This window comes from Narcine bancroftii, chromosome 2 (genome assembly GCF_036971445.1).
Source record: "Narcine bancroftii isolate sNarBan1 chromosome 2, sNarBan1.hap1, whole genome shotgun sequence".
In the NCBI taxonomy this organism is placed as follows: Eukaryota; Metazoa; Chordata; class Chondrichthyes; order Torpediniformes; family Narcinidae; genus Narcine; species Narcine bancroftii.
Genome location: NC_091470.1, coordinates 324,382,575 through 324,398,823, shown reverse-complemented (window position 1 = coordinate 324,398,823; position 16,249 = coordinate 324,382,575). Strand labels below are relative to the sequence as shown.

Genomic DNA, 16,249 nt, shown 5'->3' with positions numbered 1-16,249 from the left:
CTTAACTCACCTAACTTAACCCCCTTCTAATTCTAAGCCCCCGTGTGTGCAATGTGTGTGTAAGTTCAGAAAAGTTATTTGATTCACAGACCAATCTCACTTCTCATTCCTCCAAGTTCACTGGTTGCAGGCAATTCTTATAGTGTGCACTGAATTTAACATTTATAAAGTTCACCAGGCTTTGGTGCTTGAAAGGTAACTGGTTACCATTCAGGAAGGTTTCTGTCAGTTTTCAGTTTCTAGGACACTGACAACTGATTCCTTTTTTTTTAAATTAGCCACTTCAGTGTCTTGCTGAAGAAACTTTCCCCCTCAGGACTCTCCGCATGATAACCTCTTTCTTTCAGGTCACCACCGAGTGCCTTTTCTGTTTCTCTTATTCCAAGTGAAACATTAGACAGCCAGTCCTCTCCTCTTGCTTGATCCACAAGGGCTTTGACTAGGCTGAACTAAGCACTCACAACCCATCTTCCAAATGGGGGTTCCACAAGCTTGCCAGCTTGTCTTGTTCCAGTCCTGGTTGCTGCTGACTGTAACACACTAAAACTGATCTCTGTCTGTCTCTCTCTGAGAGAAAGCTTGTTTGACTCTCTGCTTGTAAAACCACATGACCCTCTTAGAACAGCAAGTTGCACTCCAGACAGAATGTGGCTCTGACAAGCTCTTTCATCTGTTGCCTTTTGTAAACAACAATCCATTAGTGAAGTCTCTTGGGCACTCTCCAAAGCTTTTGCAAAGACTGTTGGCACCGACATATCTAGCATGGGGAAGAACTCCAGTATTTTAAATAAGATCTGTTTTAAAGTGTTTGTTTGTAACCTACTCTAGAAAGATAGATGAAAATGTTTAGAGAAATTTATGTAAGGATAGTAGGACTAAGGATATAAATGGAAGAGTAATTTTTTTTTACATCAATTGTATTTAACCCCTCAGTAATTAAAGAAATTCAAATTAATTTCTTCAGATTTGGGTTTTAGATGTGGACAAGACACAGGTACTTTTTTTTCCATTCAACTTGGACTTTTTCTAAGGTTAAAAATTTTTGGATACAGGTTAAATTGTTTTTGGAGCGAGTATTAAAATTAAGTTTACCATTTGATCAATTGCTTTAGGATTGAGATTGACTATGTATCAAATTGAATTTTTACATTTGATTTTGGCTGTTTCTTAAAAAAAACATTTGGCTATTGCTTGGATATCTGATTTCATTTTAGGAATGCAAAGATGGCACGCTGAAATGAAATCCTGTATTCCTTTAGAAAAGATAACATATAATTTGAGGGATAAATATAATTTTTTTCTAAAAGTATGGAGCTCGTATTTAAAAACTCTTGCTATTAAGATTTAATCTTTTGGTCTGCTCTGGTGGATGTCTCTGTTTCCGCAGCTAAAAAGTTGATCATTGTTGTCCTTAGTGATGATGCACTTTCTTTGTAGGTGGGAAGGGGAGGAGGGAGGGTGTTAGTGGGGTGGAGGTTTCTTAAATTATATGTTTGTATTAATATGTTATAATTAATGTTATATGACTTAAAATTATGAATAAAATATTAAATAAAACATGTTTGCAACTGTTGTATTTCTAATTCTTCATTCCCTTTGGATTATTGGGAGAATTTACACAAATTCTTATGCTTGCTCAAAAGCTCCAAAAAAAAAAATTCACCTTCAGGCAAGAAATTCTTCACAGTTGCAGGATGTTGCAGCACAAATCTATATCCCTTTTCCCAAAGAATCATCTTAACAAGATTAAATTTTCTTCTTTTTAATAAATCAGCACTTCTATCAGGGTTAAAAAAAACTCTACCCCCTGCATACTCAAGTAGACCTTTCCTTGCTCTTGCCCCTTCTGCTGCTAATGTCAGTCTTTTCTGTCTTGAGACTGAATAAACTTAATTAATGTGGATTCTAATTTGGAAGCGGTTTTGGTCTGAGAGCTCAGTGTGTACTTTCGATCTCGATAGGTTGCTTAAAATGTGATTTACCCAATGTTTCAGGAATCTATTTTGCACCAAAAGCATTTGGATCTTGTTCCTCCACTCCTTATTTAAGAAACACTATTTTAAGATGGTTCCTTCTACTAAAATTTTCCATATTTTGCTGCAACTTCTGATCTTCCATAACTAAGACAGTGGTGGAATCTTCCATTCTAGTAACTCTATCATCCATATGTTGCATTTCTCCCTGTACTTTCTTCACCATCCATTTTATCAATTTTGATTTTAACTTAACAATATCCATAACTCTGTTTATTTCTCCTTTCACTTCTCTCTCATTTCATGGAATTCTTTAATTAATAATTCCATATTGGTAATGTTTTTTACTTTAGTTTTCCTTTTAAAAGCTTTAGTTTCTTTTAATACCTCCACTTCCATTAACTGAACATCCTCTTCATCTTTCTCTTCTTCGCTGCTAGTCTGTTGAGAGCCCTCCTCTGACAATATTTTGGAAGGCCCCGGTTTCGCGCACATATGCATTGCGCCTCTGGGTTCTTTTCCATGACCATCTCTCCAAAGCTGTAGAGGAGCAATATCCATGGAGTTCCTTCAGCAGGAGCACTTACCCAAGGAGTAGCTTGTATGCTAACTCCCTTCTTCCAAGCTGTGGCAGGCCTCTGATCCTTCTTGATATTCCATTTTCGTCGGGCTCCAAGTAAGGCAGCAGTTACTTTTTCTTTGGAGGAATTATATTAATATGTATTATAGAAGTGTTTCAAAGTATTTTAAGATGCTTAATAATTTAAAACATTTCTTTGTCTGCATTATTTTTTACTAATTCCCATGAGGGTCAGGATCCTATGTCCATTGTAGGGCAGACTATATTAAGCCTGACTCGAGTTTAATTATACCTACTTTAATGCAATCAGTCCACTTGCTTGGAAACAATTTCCTGCAGAATACCTGCTGAAGATATGCAGCACAAATTTACCTCAATGAGATGTCAAATTTGTGATTTGATCTTCTCCAGTACTTTTGACTTTCCTCCTGATGCATACTTCGTCCAATTTAATTAAAATAAAGCTTAATGGCTGTCCACTTTATAAACTAAAGTAAAATGTGAAAGTAGTAGCAGAGTGTTACTGGCAGCAACAAATGGAAAACACTACATTAATTCCAACAACCACATTACTGGTTTACATTGACTGCAGTCTGAGCCATTTTACTGACACCATAATTGGTGATCGAGAGAACAGATATGAAAATACTTGCATGACTGAGAATATGGTTGAAAGTTGTGAAGCTTTCTGCACCTTTACTGAATTGAAATAAAGGATACAACTAATGTATAGACACCCTTCCAATCCATTAGAATTAAGACTCCAGGACCAATGAGATATACTCCAGGTTACTGAAGCAAGTAGAGGTAGAGATTTCCAGGGTGTTGGTAATAATCTTTGCATCTTCTCTGGTCACAGGGGAAGTGGGGTGAGTTCTTGAGGATTGGAGAATGACAAATGTAGTTGTAGAAATGATACAGCTCTATAAATCTCTGTTCACCTAATTACAGGAAGGATGTGGAAGCTATGGAGAAGAGATTTAGTTGGATTGGAAAATATGTCTTAGGAAGCAAGGTTGCAAGTTTAGCAGAGCTATGACTTTTCACTTTGGAGCGAAGGATAAGAAGACGTGCACGCACATACAAACTTATGAAATATATACTTCCAAGAGTGGGTGTGCATGCATGTGTATACACACACACACACACACACACACACACACACACACACGTCAATCCAATTTATAAATATCAGAGCAAAATAATTCACTTGAACATTGAATGCAAATCTCATTTCAGAAAACAAGACAGCATTAAAGGATAACGTTTCCTATTGTGACAAACTTTCCATTTTAACTTCTTTAGTCATAAATTAGTAACAACAGTCAATAAGTGTATATGTGTTTTATTACCTTAATTATAAAAGACAGCATGCGAGCAAAGCAACAATTCATGGATTTGGGATTGGGACAGATTGTATTACATTCAACAGCTGATGTTTTTTGAAATTTTCAAATGGATCAATTCACGATAATAGCAAAAACTCAATCTTTTCCTGATACGCATTTGCTCAATCAAAATGATTGTTATTCAATGAGATAATATGTCCTAACAAGTTCAGCATCATTTGCTTTTACCACCATAATACTCCGACAGACTCAATGTAGGTATTTTCAAATGCCTTTTTTAAGAAAAAGCAGCAAATAAAAGTTTGAAAGTCTTGAAGGTACAACATACAGAACTCATTTTTATTGCTCAGCTATTTTGTTCAAATGTTCAGATTCGCAGAAATAATTTAAAGCATCAAGCCTAGATAGAAATATTTTAGTGGTGGATGTTTGAAGCTGATCTGTCGTATCACATACTGATCACTAGAAAAAGAAAACCATAATGTGTGACAAAGTTTAACCAAGACAAAATTGGGGTACAATCCAAGCAAAATATATGCAGCATTTGTCTCAAGTTTATGGCAATTTAGCAGCAACAAAAAATGTACACTTAAACAATAGTGCAATATGCACATTCTGACACATTATCCTCCTTGGACATAATTAGTCTATAAAGTTGGTTTGTATTAACTTGAGAATGTCCTTTTTTAAAGATTTGTAAACCATCAGATCTTCTGTACTGGATATCGGATTTGTCTATGCAAAGGTGTGCTCAGGATAGCTAACTTTTATTGCACCCCAATAACAAGCTCGAATCAGGCAGATTAGGCCTAGGAGATAAGCAAAAGCCCAGGAAACATATGTTGCAGGATAACGTCTTGCAAATTCTTGGGTACCAACCTTTTAAAAAAAAACATACAATAGTTTAGATATTAAAACCAATATTTAAGCAGATATGTATATCATCTATGTTAGTGAATAACTAAAATCATAACAGCTTTAATCTATTGAACTACAAAACACTACAGCATTGAAACAGGTCATTCAGCCCATCCAGTCTATACCAAACCACCTCTCTGCCTCATCCCAATGACCTGAACCTAGACCACAGCCTCCATACCCCTCCCATGTACCAATCCAAATTTTTCTTAAATGTAAAAGTGGGTCCCACATTCATCACTTCAGAGAGCAGTTCATTCCTCACTGTCACCACTCTGCAGGAAGTCGTCCGCTCTAATGTTCCCTTTAAACATTTGCCTTTTCGCTCTTAACCCATGTCGAGTTCTTGCTCACTTAACCTCAGTGGAAAAAGCATGCTTGCACTCTCTCTATACCCCTCAATTTTGAATACCTCTATGAAATTTTACCTCATTCTTCCAATAAGCATTTTATTAGCCAGCCATCACCAGGTAGTTTAGATACTGGACAAATTAATAGTCAAACTATTCACAGCATTTGCAAATGTAATTTTTGAGAATACTCTGGCCAACTGACAATAAAAGGAGTCAAAATCATAGAATAAATGTTAGTGAACATTTTATCCCCTATTAGTTTATACTTTCAGAAGGCATCATCTTTTTTCCATGCATTTCCTCCATCATCACTAACAAATCTCCACATCTTGATTAATCTTTGAATTGGTTTCCAATCTTTCAGCAATTTTTTAGCATCGCATTTTATTCCAAAGTCTCACTCTTTAAATTTAATAGTTTATTATGTGGAATATAGTTATGTGGTTTTTTTTTTAATATTGCAGGGCTCTCTACGGACCACTTCCTCGAAACAGGAAATGTTAACTGCAAAACTGCCAACACTGAAAAGAAGTAAACACTAATCCTGAGTATCCAATCTAAATTACAGATTTTATTGATCACAGGGACAGAGTATCTATCTAGCAGAAGAATGTGTGCTTATTTAGTATATACTAGGTGCTTTCAAATTGCAGCACCCCAGTAGCCCTCCTGGGTCCCGCGTGCGATTACTGAGTCACGGATACAGAATGCACCTTTCAAATCGCAGCCAGACCTACCTGATAAATCACCAACCCAGAGATTTAACCAGGATCCCGCCCTGTGATGACATGGTGAGTAACTCGTCACACAATCAGTTCCCTTTCTGCTTTAAAGTTCTCCTAAACACCTTCCCCCACCGGCAATTTGTCACTGCCACGAATGGGGTGATGTGGTGGTCGTGGGGGTGGGTGGTGGTGGTTGCTACTGCAATGTGCACTCCAGTTCGCGGGAATGGCTCAATGCAGGAACAATGGCTATCTTCCTTACCCATAATTCCCCACACCACTGGAGTTGCCGCGAACCAGAGCGGTGTTTGCAGCAGTGGCACATCATGCACCCCCTTCCCCCGTTCGCGGCAGCACCACTCCATCCCTGATTGCAGCATGCATATCACGCCCCCTCCCTGATTGTGGCAGCAGCCCCCCACCCCCCGACTTTTCACAGCAGCAGCACTTCAGCCAGGGGTTTCCCTGTGACACACACACGCAAGCGCTGACAGGTTGGTTGCGATAGTAACCAGGTTGGTAATTTCACCTTTCAATTCACTGAAGCAGGACGCCTGGTTAAATTTTGCTGGGTTGCCTGACCACCTCGGAGGTAGATCTGGGACATGGTTGGGCTTTGACCGGATACACCAGGTTGAACTCTTTCAAATAGCCATGTAGTTGGTTGTCAACCAAGCAAATTGCCTGGTTAACTCCATTTTACATGGCAATTTCAAAGGGCCTACTGTCTTGAAGAAAGAAAAATGGGAAAGGAAATTATGAGTATTTTGTATCTTGATAAAAAAGACAAACATTTCTTTGGTGTAGGAGGGCACAAAAAGGTTGTGGTGTTACTGTAGTGGTGTGTCTGGTTTTGATTATGGGACAAATAAAACAGAGCAGATCATCAATGATAATGATGTGCATCAGGAAGGTTCATGCATTGAGAGAAGAAAAAAATGTTAAACTGATTTTCTCTAAGAAAGAGCAGACTTGAGAAGACATCCCTCAAGAATATGACAAACAATGGCAAGACCCATTTTAGACAAAGAAATTTAAATTACGGAAATCAAGAATACCAAAAGGATTAAACTATTTACCCAAAATACACCATCAGGTATCCAGAAAGGCCTATTAAATAATTTAAAAGAATTAAAGAAAACAGGATGAAGGGGGAAGAGAATACAGTCTGACCTGCAATTAGAGATGAGACTAAGTTTTTCTTCTCTTACCAAAATATTCTCATGTGACGTTCAAACAATTAATTGTGGCAAACATTCTATCTTCTTGTTGACTTCCATGTTGATTTCTATCCAACAGTACCAGGAATAAAATTCATTTTCAAAATATCTGATAGCTTTCAGATTAACAGTCCAAAACCAATGATTCTTATTGGTAGGAAATTTCTCTCTGCCTAGCACTTGGATAAGGGATGTAACTGTAGCCATTACAAATTGTGGGGTTTGTGGAGCAATCTACGCTGCAAGCCTACACTGGAAAGACCCCTCAACTCTTCATCCGGTATATAAATAATATCGGGACTGCCTCATGCACCCACAATTAACTTTTCAACTTAATCCTCTCTGAGGCCAGTTTCACCCTGATCTCAAACTCACTTGGTCCATCTCTGATAACATTCACCCCTTCCAGGATCTCTCTGTCTTCTTCTCGGGAGGCAAGCTGTCCACCGACATATACTACAAACTCTCCAACTCCCACCAACCACTTGGACTACATTTCCTGTCCCCTGCAAGGATTCCACTCCCTTCTCTCAATTTCTCCGCCTCATCTGTTCCCAAGATGAGGTCTTCCAGTCAAGATCTTCCAAAATGTCTGCCTTCTTTCACAAACATGGCTTCCCCTCTCCTACTATCAACTCAACCCTCACCAGTATATCCTCAATTTCCTGCTCATCTGCCCTGGCCCCCTCTGCCCCCAGACGCAAGTAGAGTCCCCCTCATCCTCACCTACCACCCCACCAGCTTCCTCATCCAACATATTATCCTTCGGAATTTCTGGCACTTACTACAGGATCACACTCCCAGATACATTTTTCCTTCTTCTCCCTTTTTGGCCTTCTGCAGGGACTGCTCCCTCCGCAATTCCCTTATGCACTCATTTCTCCCCACCTATCCCACACCCAGCAACTTCCCCGTACCCACAGGAGGTGTAACACTTGCACCCACACCTCCTTCCTCATCACAGTCCAGGGCCCAAAGCAGGGCTTTCAAGTGAAGCAACACTTCACTTGTACATCCAGAGGACTTATTTAGTGCATCTGGTGCACCCTTTGCATCTCTCTGATGTTGAGAATGCCACAGACTGGGAGACCACTTCGCTTAGCACCTCTGCTCCATCCACGACCACAGCAACCTCCCAGTGGCCAACCATTTCAATTCTGAGTCACACCTCCACACTCACATGTCTGTCCATGCCCTTGTGTACTATCCCACTATGACCACCCGCAAATTGGAGGAACATCTTATTTTTGTCTGGGCACTCTCCAGCCAGATGACAATATTGACTTTACTGCTTTCCATTAAAACTGATTGCTTCTTCCCCCTCCCCCTTTTCCTGTCTTTCCAGTTCTTCTACCCACCCAGCTAATCCTCCTCCCCTTCACTGCTGCTGTCCCCTCCCTCCTTTCTCTACCTATAATTTCTTGCCTTTGCCACCCCCTCAACTCTTTCGTTCAGACACCTGCTGGCATTTTCTCATACTTTGATGAAGGGCTCAATCCGAAATGTCAGTTGTGCATCTTTCCTTTGCTACATAAAGGACACTCATTGACCTACTGAGTTTCTCCAGCATTTTGTGTTTTTTACTTCAACCACGATGTCTACAGAATTTTGTGATTTACTTCCATTACAAATTAACAACTCAGCCAGCACTAATTCATTTCTGGTAAGCAGGGAGAACATAAGAAATTGAACAGTTCACTAGCATTTCCAGAAGAAAGGTAACACCTATCAGGAAATATACCAATCCACAGCTCACAAGAACTGCCTGTAGTAAAATTGGCAACCCACAGATAGAAAAATGCACATTTTGGCAAAAATATTTTTACCCAAAGTTTACCTTGCAGAACACATTTTAAACAAAAGATTACTTATGAACCCATTTGTTCTACACCCCAACATTAGAAACCAATAAAAAGACTGATGTATTCATGAGTACACAATGATAGAATGATTATTAAATAGACATTGCTCCTTGTAGAAAATCCACTGTTCAGACTACATCTGTGCAAATGTAACTGGAGGAAGCTGGCACATTTCCACCTGACAGTACACCGTCCCCCATTTTATTAAGGCAAAATACATAACCCTTACTTATGCCTAAAGTTAACCTTTTCCATATTTATTCAGAACCAACCATTGTGATTAGCCTTAAAGGTGGCAACCAGGAATGGTTCCAGCTACTCTCATAGTTGTCTCATATTGAAGTTGGTCATTCAGCCAGCTCTCAAAGCATTCCCAAGAGTTCTATTCCTCCCATTAATTTCCTGAAAATCCTCTCTCTCGCATATCCATCAACTCCATCCTGAATTTTCTTCCACCTTCTTGCAGTAGCTGATTTGCCTTAGCATGTGGGTGGAAACTGGAACAATGGCAAAAGCGTGGCAAATTTTGTTTTTGTTCTGTAACAATCTGAAATTAACACCAATATGCTTTCATTGGATAACCAAAGTGAGAAGGAAATGTAATTCAATGCCAAACCCTCTAAAAAATAGAATCATAATTGGGAAGACATTTAGAAGGCACTCAGCAAATAGAAATACTATAAGACATATTTAACTTGACAGGATTAAACTTTACTTACAGTTAAACCAACTCCAATGAAAACACACATAATTCCAACAGTCACGTATACACAGCAACGCCTTCGTGGCAATGCACTGCCGACAGATGATCTGAATACAAACCAAAATGAATAGTGTTTTGTTGCATTTGTACATGTCAGCAGCAAGTTATTGTATTTTTATTTTAAATTAGCTACAGCTAATTTACAAAAACAAAAATTACACTGACCAATGGAAGATCCCATCATTTTAAGTAAAAAAAGTTACAAAAGTGCAGCTCAGGATAAAACTCGCAATAAAAACAAAAATAGCATATTTTGAAATTACATTTAATAAATGATTCCTACTCCTGTTTATATTAATTAGGCTTTAAAAAGAGGAACTGTGGCACAAGTTTCACTTTTCACAGGGTCAAAACTATTGATAGGCAAATAACCTACCCAAGATCATAGGCAACATTAAGAACATAACACAAAACAGATCCACCATCAAAAGCTGGACATGAGAAACTATGACTATCACCAGAAACACAAATATACACCATCAGAATAATATTCAGTACAACTCTGATTATCTGAAATCAGATTCTCCGAAATACTCATTTATCTGAAATTTATAAAAGAAATTCGGATAAATGAGGATATCCGAAACAAATCAGAAATCCTCATTTATCCAATTTTTTTTTTCAGAGCCGAACTGACCTCACAGGTTTAAAAAAAATTTACTCAACATGAAATTAGAACGACGATTGTCCTCGTTTCAGATAACTTCCTCCTCTCTCGTTCCATTTCTTCTTTATCTTACCCTATTGACTTTCCAACTCTCCCTCTCAAAATGCATGCCACTGTTTCCCAGCCACAAGCAGTTGGAAGAATCCCTCGTCCCGGCATCATCAAGGAGAGCGGCCTCCTAGGCAGGAGGAGGACCTTGGGCTCAGTGGTATTCCCTCCCATCCCCCTGCCTCCTTGACAGATTGGAGTTCCTGTTGCCGACTCCGAACCCTCCCCTCAGTCTACTACTACACACCTGGTGTGCAATGCAGTAGGCCTAGGGGAGGATTCGGAGTTGGGATTCAGGCATCAAGGACGGGAGCTTGCCAACTCGCCAGTGGGTATTCCACTAACCTGGGAAGCTTTCCCGGAGATCAGCAGTAGTGGTGGGATCGTGTTGGGGATCAGCCACAGCCAGCATTTTTTTTTGGTGAGAATGAAACAGTAATGATTAAAAGGCCTTCCCTTGTTGTTGTTTAAACATTGATACAAGTTATTTGTAGTTGCCACTGGGCTGTTTTTTTTTAAAAAAATGTTTATCCGACATAGGCCCAGTTCCAACCATTTCAGATAATTGGAGTTGTAATCTTTTATTCTACCTTTATAACCAAAGTGGGGGATCAACAAGGCAATGGAGCATACAGAAGGGCATGCCAGGAGCAGTATAAACATATCCAAAACAGAGACACCATCTTGGTAGAAAATGCAACAAAGGACGATAAGAGCACCAAATTCCAAATCAGACTGCAAAATATAAAAGCTAAATAATTTTACAATTAATGGTTTGAAGGTCTGTAAACCTACTAGATCAGTTAAGCAACTAATAGGAGTCACTTCCAATAATAAACTGCTCACTGATGTACTGATTGGGTTTCCCCATGGCCATTCAGCTCCAGACCACATCACCACCTTGATCCAAACATGGGGCAAAATGTAGAATTACAAAGTTGAGGCAAGATTGACTGCTCTCAACAACAAGGCAGCATTTAACCTAGTGTGGCATTAGGAAATTTTGGCAAATGAACTTAAGTGGGGTTCAAGAGGAAAACACTTACACAATGGAACTGGTGAATATCAGTCATCCTAGTCCCAAATTTTGCTCCAGGAATTTTGCAGGGCAGTGCTCTCAGCTCAACCATATTTTGTTGTTTCATAAATTATTTTTCTTCTATTTATGAACTCAGAAATAATTCTTGCACAATGTTTAATTCTATTCATAAAATTTCAGAAATCAAAGAAATTCATGCTTATTTGCAGGAAGACCTGGGTGACTGTTAGGTATGGATTGATAAGTTGCATTGCATATTTTTTTTACCATAAGATGCTAGATAATGATCTTCAATAAGTGAGAATTTAAACTCATAATTGAAATTTACAGGATTACTTACATTGTATCCACTTTCAATATTCTAGTAGTCACCACTAACAAAAAAATAGTTGGAAAGCTCCATACATACATAGAGAATTGTTCAGAGGTTAGGTATCCAGGAGCAAATGGTTCAGCTTCTGACACATCTATCTTTCCATCATCAAGATTCATGTCAAGGGCGCGATAGAGTACTTTCCATGCATCTGAACAAATCCTGCTCCAAAAAGATTGAAGCATCTCAACTCTATCTCACACATTGTTAGCTCATCCATGGAACTACAGAACAGAAACAGACCTTCAGCCCATCTACCCTGTGCCAAACTATTATTCTGGCTAGTACAGTAAATCAAAATATTCACTGCCTCTGCAGTTGCAATGTTTACTGCCTACAATGACAATTAAGATTTGAGGCTACTCAAAAAGTGCACTTTCAAGACTATCCACTTTACTACCAGAGAGGAATGAGCAGAAAACCTTAGCAACACCGCCACCTGTTGTGCACCATCTTGACTTTGAATTGCATCTGCACTCCTGAAGGTGATGTCTCTAAATCTTGAATCTCCTGACTTAACAGAATTATGAGACCACTTTCACTAGTTGTACTGCAACAATTTAGGAAGGTAGATAACCAAACACATCTAGATGGGCAATAAATCCTGCCTCTGTCAATAATGCCTACATCCTAAAGAAATAATAAAAATGATTAGCAACATACATGTCATATTACTGTTTTAAGTTCAAAGGCACAACTTAATTCTATATGATAACTGGTTGTAGAAATGCAGCCTTTACGAAGCACCATTCTTAGTTATTTAGTAGATTACAACAATATATACAAGACCCATGTTGTGAACACAAATGCAATTAAGTGCCTACCTTAAAGAAGGTCGGTATACATGAAAGTCTGCAGATGCTGGTGTATACTGCAGTACACAAAAATGCTGGAGAAACTCAGCAGGTTATGTAGCATCCATAGGAGGTAAAAGGCACTGACATTTTGGGCCTGAGCTGTTCTTCAGGAGTGCTGAAAATCAGACAGACACCTGAATAAAAAGGTGCAGGTAGGGAAGGGAAAGAGCACCGGCTAACAGGCAAGAGGTAATAGGTGGACTCAGGTGGGAAAGCGATGGGGAGAGGGCAGAGGGCTAAGAAAAATAGCTCTCTTATAGAAGGGCATGGGGATCTTGAGGAAGGCATACACAGACATGAGGCAAAGAGATTGGGAAGGGGTGTTGAGAGAAGTTGGAGAAGTCTATATTGATGACATCTGGTTGGCGATTTCCAAGACAAAATGCAGTCTGGCAATGACATGTCTGTCCATGGCTTCATGTATTGCCAAGTTGTGACCACCCACAAATTGGAGATACAAGTTCTTGTATTCACTCTCAGCAGCCTCCAAGCTGACGGCATCAACATCGTCTTCTCATCCTCTCCCCAAGCTCTCTCTCCCCATCCCTGCCTACTTTCCACTAGCTCCCCATCCCCATCTTTCTTAACCCTCTACCCCTCTCCCTATTACTTCTCAGTTTCTTTCTCTTCTACACTCCTACTTGTATCCAGCTATTACCTTTTGTCTGTTAGACTGTCCTCCTCCCCCTTCACCACCTCAATCCCCACCTTTTTATTTAGGTGCTTTTCTGCTTCTTGGCACTCCTAGGGAAAGGCTCAGGCCTGAAACATCGGTGGCCTTTTACTTTCTATGGATACTGAGTAACCTGCTGACTTTCTCCAGCACTTTTGTGACTGCAATGAAGAAGGTAGAAAGCTAGGTTCACACAGTTCCCTCTATCAATTCATCCACCTCAGCCACTCTATTCATTAGCAATCAGTTCCAGATTTTCCAAGCTGGTCCCTCATGCATTACCTATTTTTAGTGTTTGAACCCCAGATGCTGTACCTTTTGGTAATGACCATTTTCACATCCAAAGCAGCCTGATTTGTTTGGCTTTTATTTGGGCAGGGTGCACTTGAGAGGAAGCTGCAAGAACAAGTAGATTCAATACACAATCCATTAGCCATGGTTGACCTATCCCTGGGGGAGTGCCCATGCTAATGAGCTGAGCAGAGGTGCTTTGAAAGAGATCTCCAGAAATAGTATTAAAAAGATGGTTTAAATGCTCACAAACCAGAATATTATTGTCAAAAATGGAGAAAGCAAGTACTAAATGGCCGAGGCAACTGAGAACAAAAATTGAAGTGACAGTTCAGCTCGGAACATCGAGTGGAAGCCTGATGAGGAATCAGTAGGGCCCTTGGGATCAGCTGAAGCCAGCAGAGCGAGGGAGTCAGCCCAAGATATAGCCTCCATCCTGAACACGTAGGAAACTTTATGCAGTCGCTTTACGAGTATGAAATAAGTGATGAGAGATCTATATCAGCGAAGGTTATGGAAATGCCATCTGGTTGGCGATTTCCAAGACAAAATGACTAATTCAGAGGCTGAGCTGGACAAAACAAAAGGCAGGTTGAAGGCACTGGAAGTAAAAGGAAAAATATAGGACATACAAAAGAAAGGACTGATGTACAAGATCGACCATATGGAAAATTTTAGCAGACATAACAATGTAAGAATCATTGGACTGAGAGAAGGAATAGAGGAAAAGATGCAGCGAGTTTCTTTGAAACATGGATCCTACAGATTCTAGGACAAAATAAGATAAATGAAAAGCTGCAAATTGAAAGGGTTCACTGGACCCTCAGACCCAGAGGAACTGGCAAACAGCAACCACAACCAGTCCTGGTAAGACTTTTAAGTTACTGGGAAAGAGATGTGATCTTGGGAGCAGCATATGAATATTTTAAAAATAATAATGGCCATTAGTAGTGGACAATGCAAAGTAATATTTTTCTTGGTCAAACAACGAAAGGAAGTTGATGAGGTAAGACTGCGATTGAAAAACTTTAAATATTCAATGATTTATCCAGCAACAGTGAGGGTGAATGTCTTAGAAGGTAATCAACAAATTTTCAAGAAGAAAGAAGTGGAAGAATTTTTTTAAAAAGTTATGAAAAGATTAAAGTCGTCAACTGAAGGACTGAAAAGACCATTTCAAAAGAGGACTAAATAAAAGACGTATCATTTTATTTATACTAATAGTACTGAGCTGTCTTGTTTTTATTGTTAAAAAAACTATTGGTTTATATGGAGAGCTCTGAAAAGACAGAAAGATGGTAAGGAAAGCAGCAAGGTGGGAACTCTGACTTGGGGGGGAGGGAAGATGGAAAAGATGGCGCTGGAAAAAAAGAGATTTTAAAAGATGGCACCAAAGAGACGGTTTCTTCTTCTGCAGAAGAACCTGTAGGCCTTTTTCGTGGGCTTCCGGGTACTATTGAGAACATCATCGTCAGAGCTCGGGATGTGTGTGTGTGTTTTTAAAGAGGAAATGTATGCGTTGGAAAAGTCTTTTAATAGAGAAATGTTAAGACAGTATTTAGAAAATTGGGAATATATTATTGTTATGCAGGATTTGTATGAAAAGTGGTATGGATAAAACATAAGTTTATCAGTCTTAATATTAATGGGATAAACAGGATGGTGAAGAGGAAGAGGGTCTTGGAATAATTAAAGAAATTAAAAGTGGATATAATCTTTAAAACACATCTTACCAAATTGGAACCCGATAAGTTAAAAAGAGAATGGAAGGGACAAATAATATAGTCTTCCTTTGGGTCAAAGGAAAGAGGGGTGGCAATTCTAATTAATAAAATTACACCAGTGTTAATAGAAGATACCTTGATTAATCAAGCTGGAAGGTATGTAACGGCACATTATAAATTTATGGAGAAGCATAGTCATTTATGAATATTTATGCCCCAAATTATGACAATGAAGTCTTTATGAATTCTCTTAAAAACAGCAGAGGGAAGACAAAATATATTAGTTGGAGGAGACTTTAATTTCTGCTTGGCCCAATTCTAGATAGATTGGTAAGAACAATTACAAGGGCAAAAGCAGCAAAAACCACAATATCAAACATGAAAGATCTAAATCTTATCGATGTATGGAGGCGATTTAATCCCACAGAGACTACTCTTTTTACTCAAGTGTTCATGACTCTCATACAAGGGTTGACTTATTTTTAATGTCTGCCTAGTTCAAAAGTAGAGTAATTAAAAAAAAACAACATATATTGAGGCTTCTATCAGACCATTTTCCATTATTAACCACAGCAACAATGGAAAAACAAGAAAATGTATTTCTGAATTTGATGTTCACAGTTTATACATAAATGGAATTTAAATTTATTGCAGGGATATGATATGCTGATATTAAAACATTTTTTAAAGATATGGGTTCAAAGAAGTGATGTTATAGGAACAAAGGGTAAATTATCAATCCAAACTCCATTATATCAAAATCCGCTTATTCCTTTTTCAATGTTAATAGGTATTTAAAGATATGGTATTCTCAGGGTATAAAACTGATTCAGG

The 16,249-nt window shown here is 38.8% G+C and overlaps 2 protein-coding genes across 12 annotated transcripts in view; one reads left to right on the top strand and one right to left on the bottom strand.

Moving 5' to 3' along the window:
• Positions 1-16,249, top strand: part of LOC138755617 (deubiquitinase OTUD6B-like) — a 295,429-nt gene that overhangs the window by 42,947 nt on the left and 236,233 nt on the right. The gene's annotated exons all lie outside the window — the stretch shown is intronic.
• The window catches only part of pip4p2 (phosphatidylinositol-4,5-bisphosphate 4-phosphatase 2), an 86,020-nt gene continuing 73,653 nt past the window's right edge, over positions 3,883-16,249 (bottom strand). The window contains exons 6-8 of one of the 4 annotated variants that reach the window (XR_011352427.1): positions 9,700-9,790; positions 6,428-6,626; positions 4,654-4,781 (exon numbers count right to left, since the gene is read on the bottom strand). Coding sequence is in view for 3 of the 4 variants with exons in the window: in XM_069921946.1 (XP_069778047.1) it covers positions 4,638-4,781; positions 9,700-9,790 (235 nt within the window). In the remaining variant the exon portion in view is untranslated. Of the gene's footprint in view, positions 4,782-6,427; positions 6,627-7,109; positions 7,187-9,699; positions 9,791-16,249 lie in introns of all 4 variants that reach the window. The other 3 variants (XM_069921948.1, XM_069921949.1, XM_069921946.1) reach the window with 3 other exon arrangements.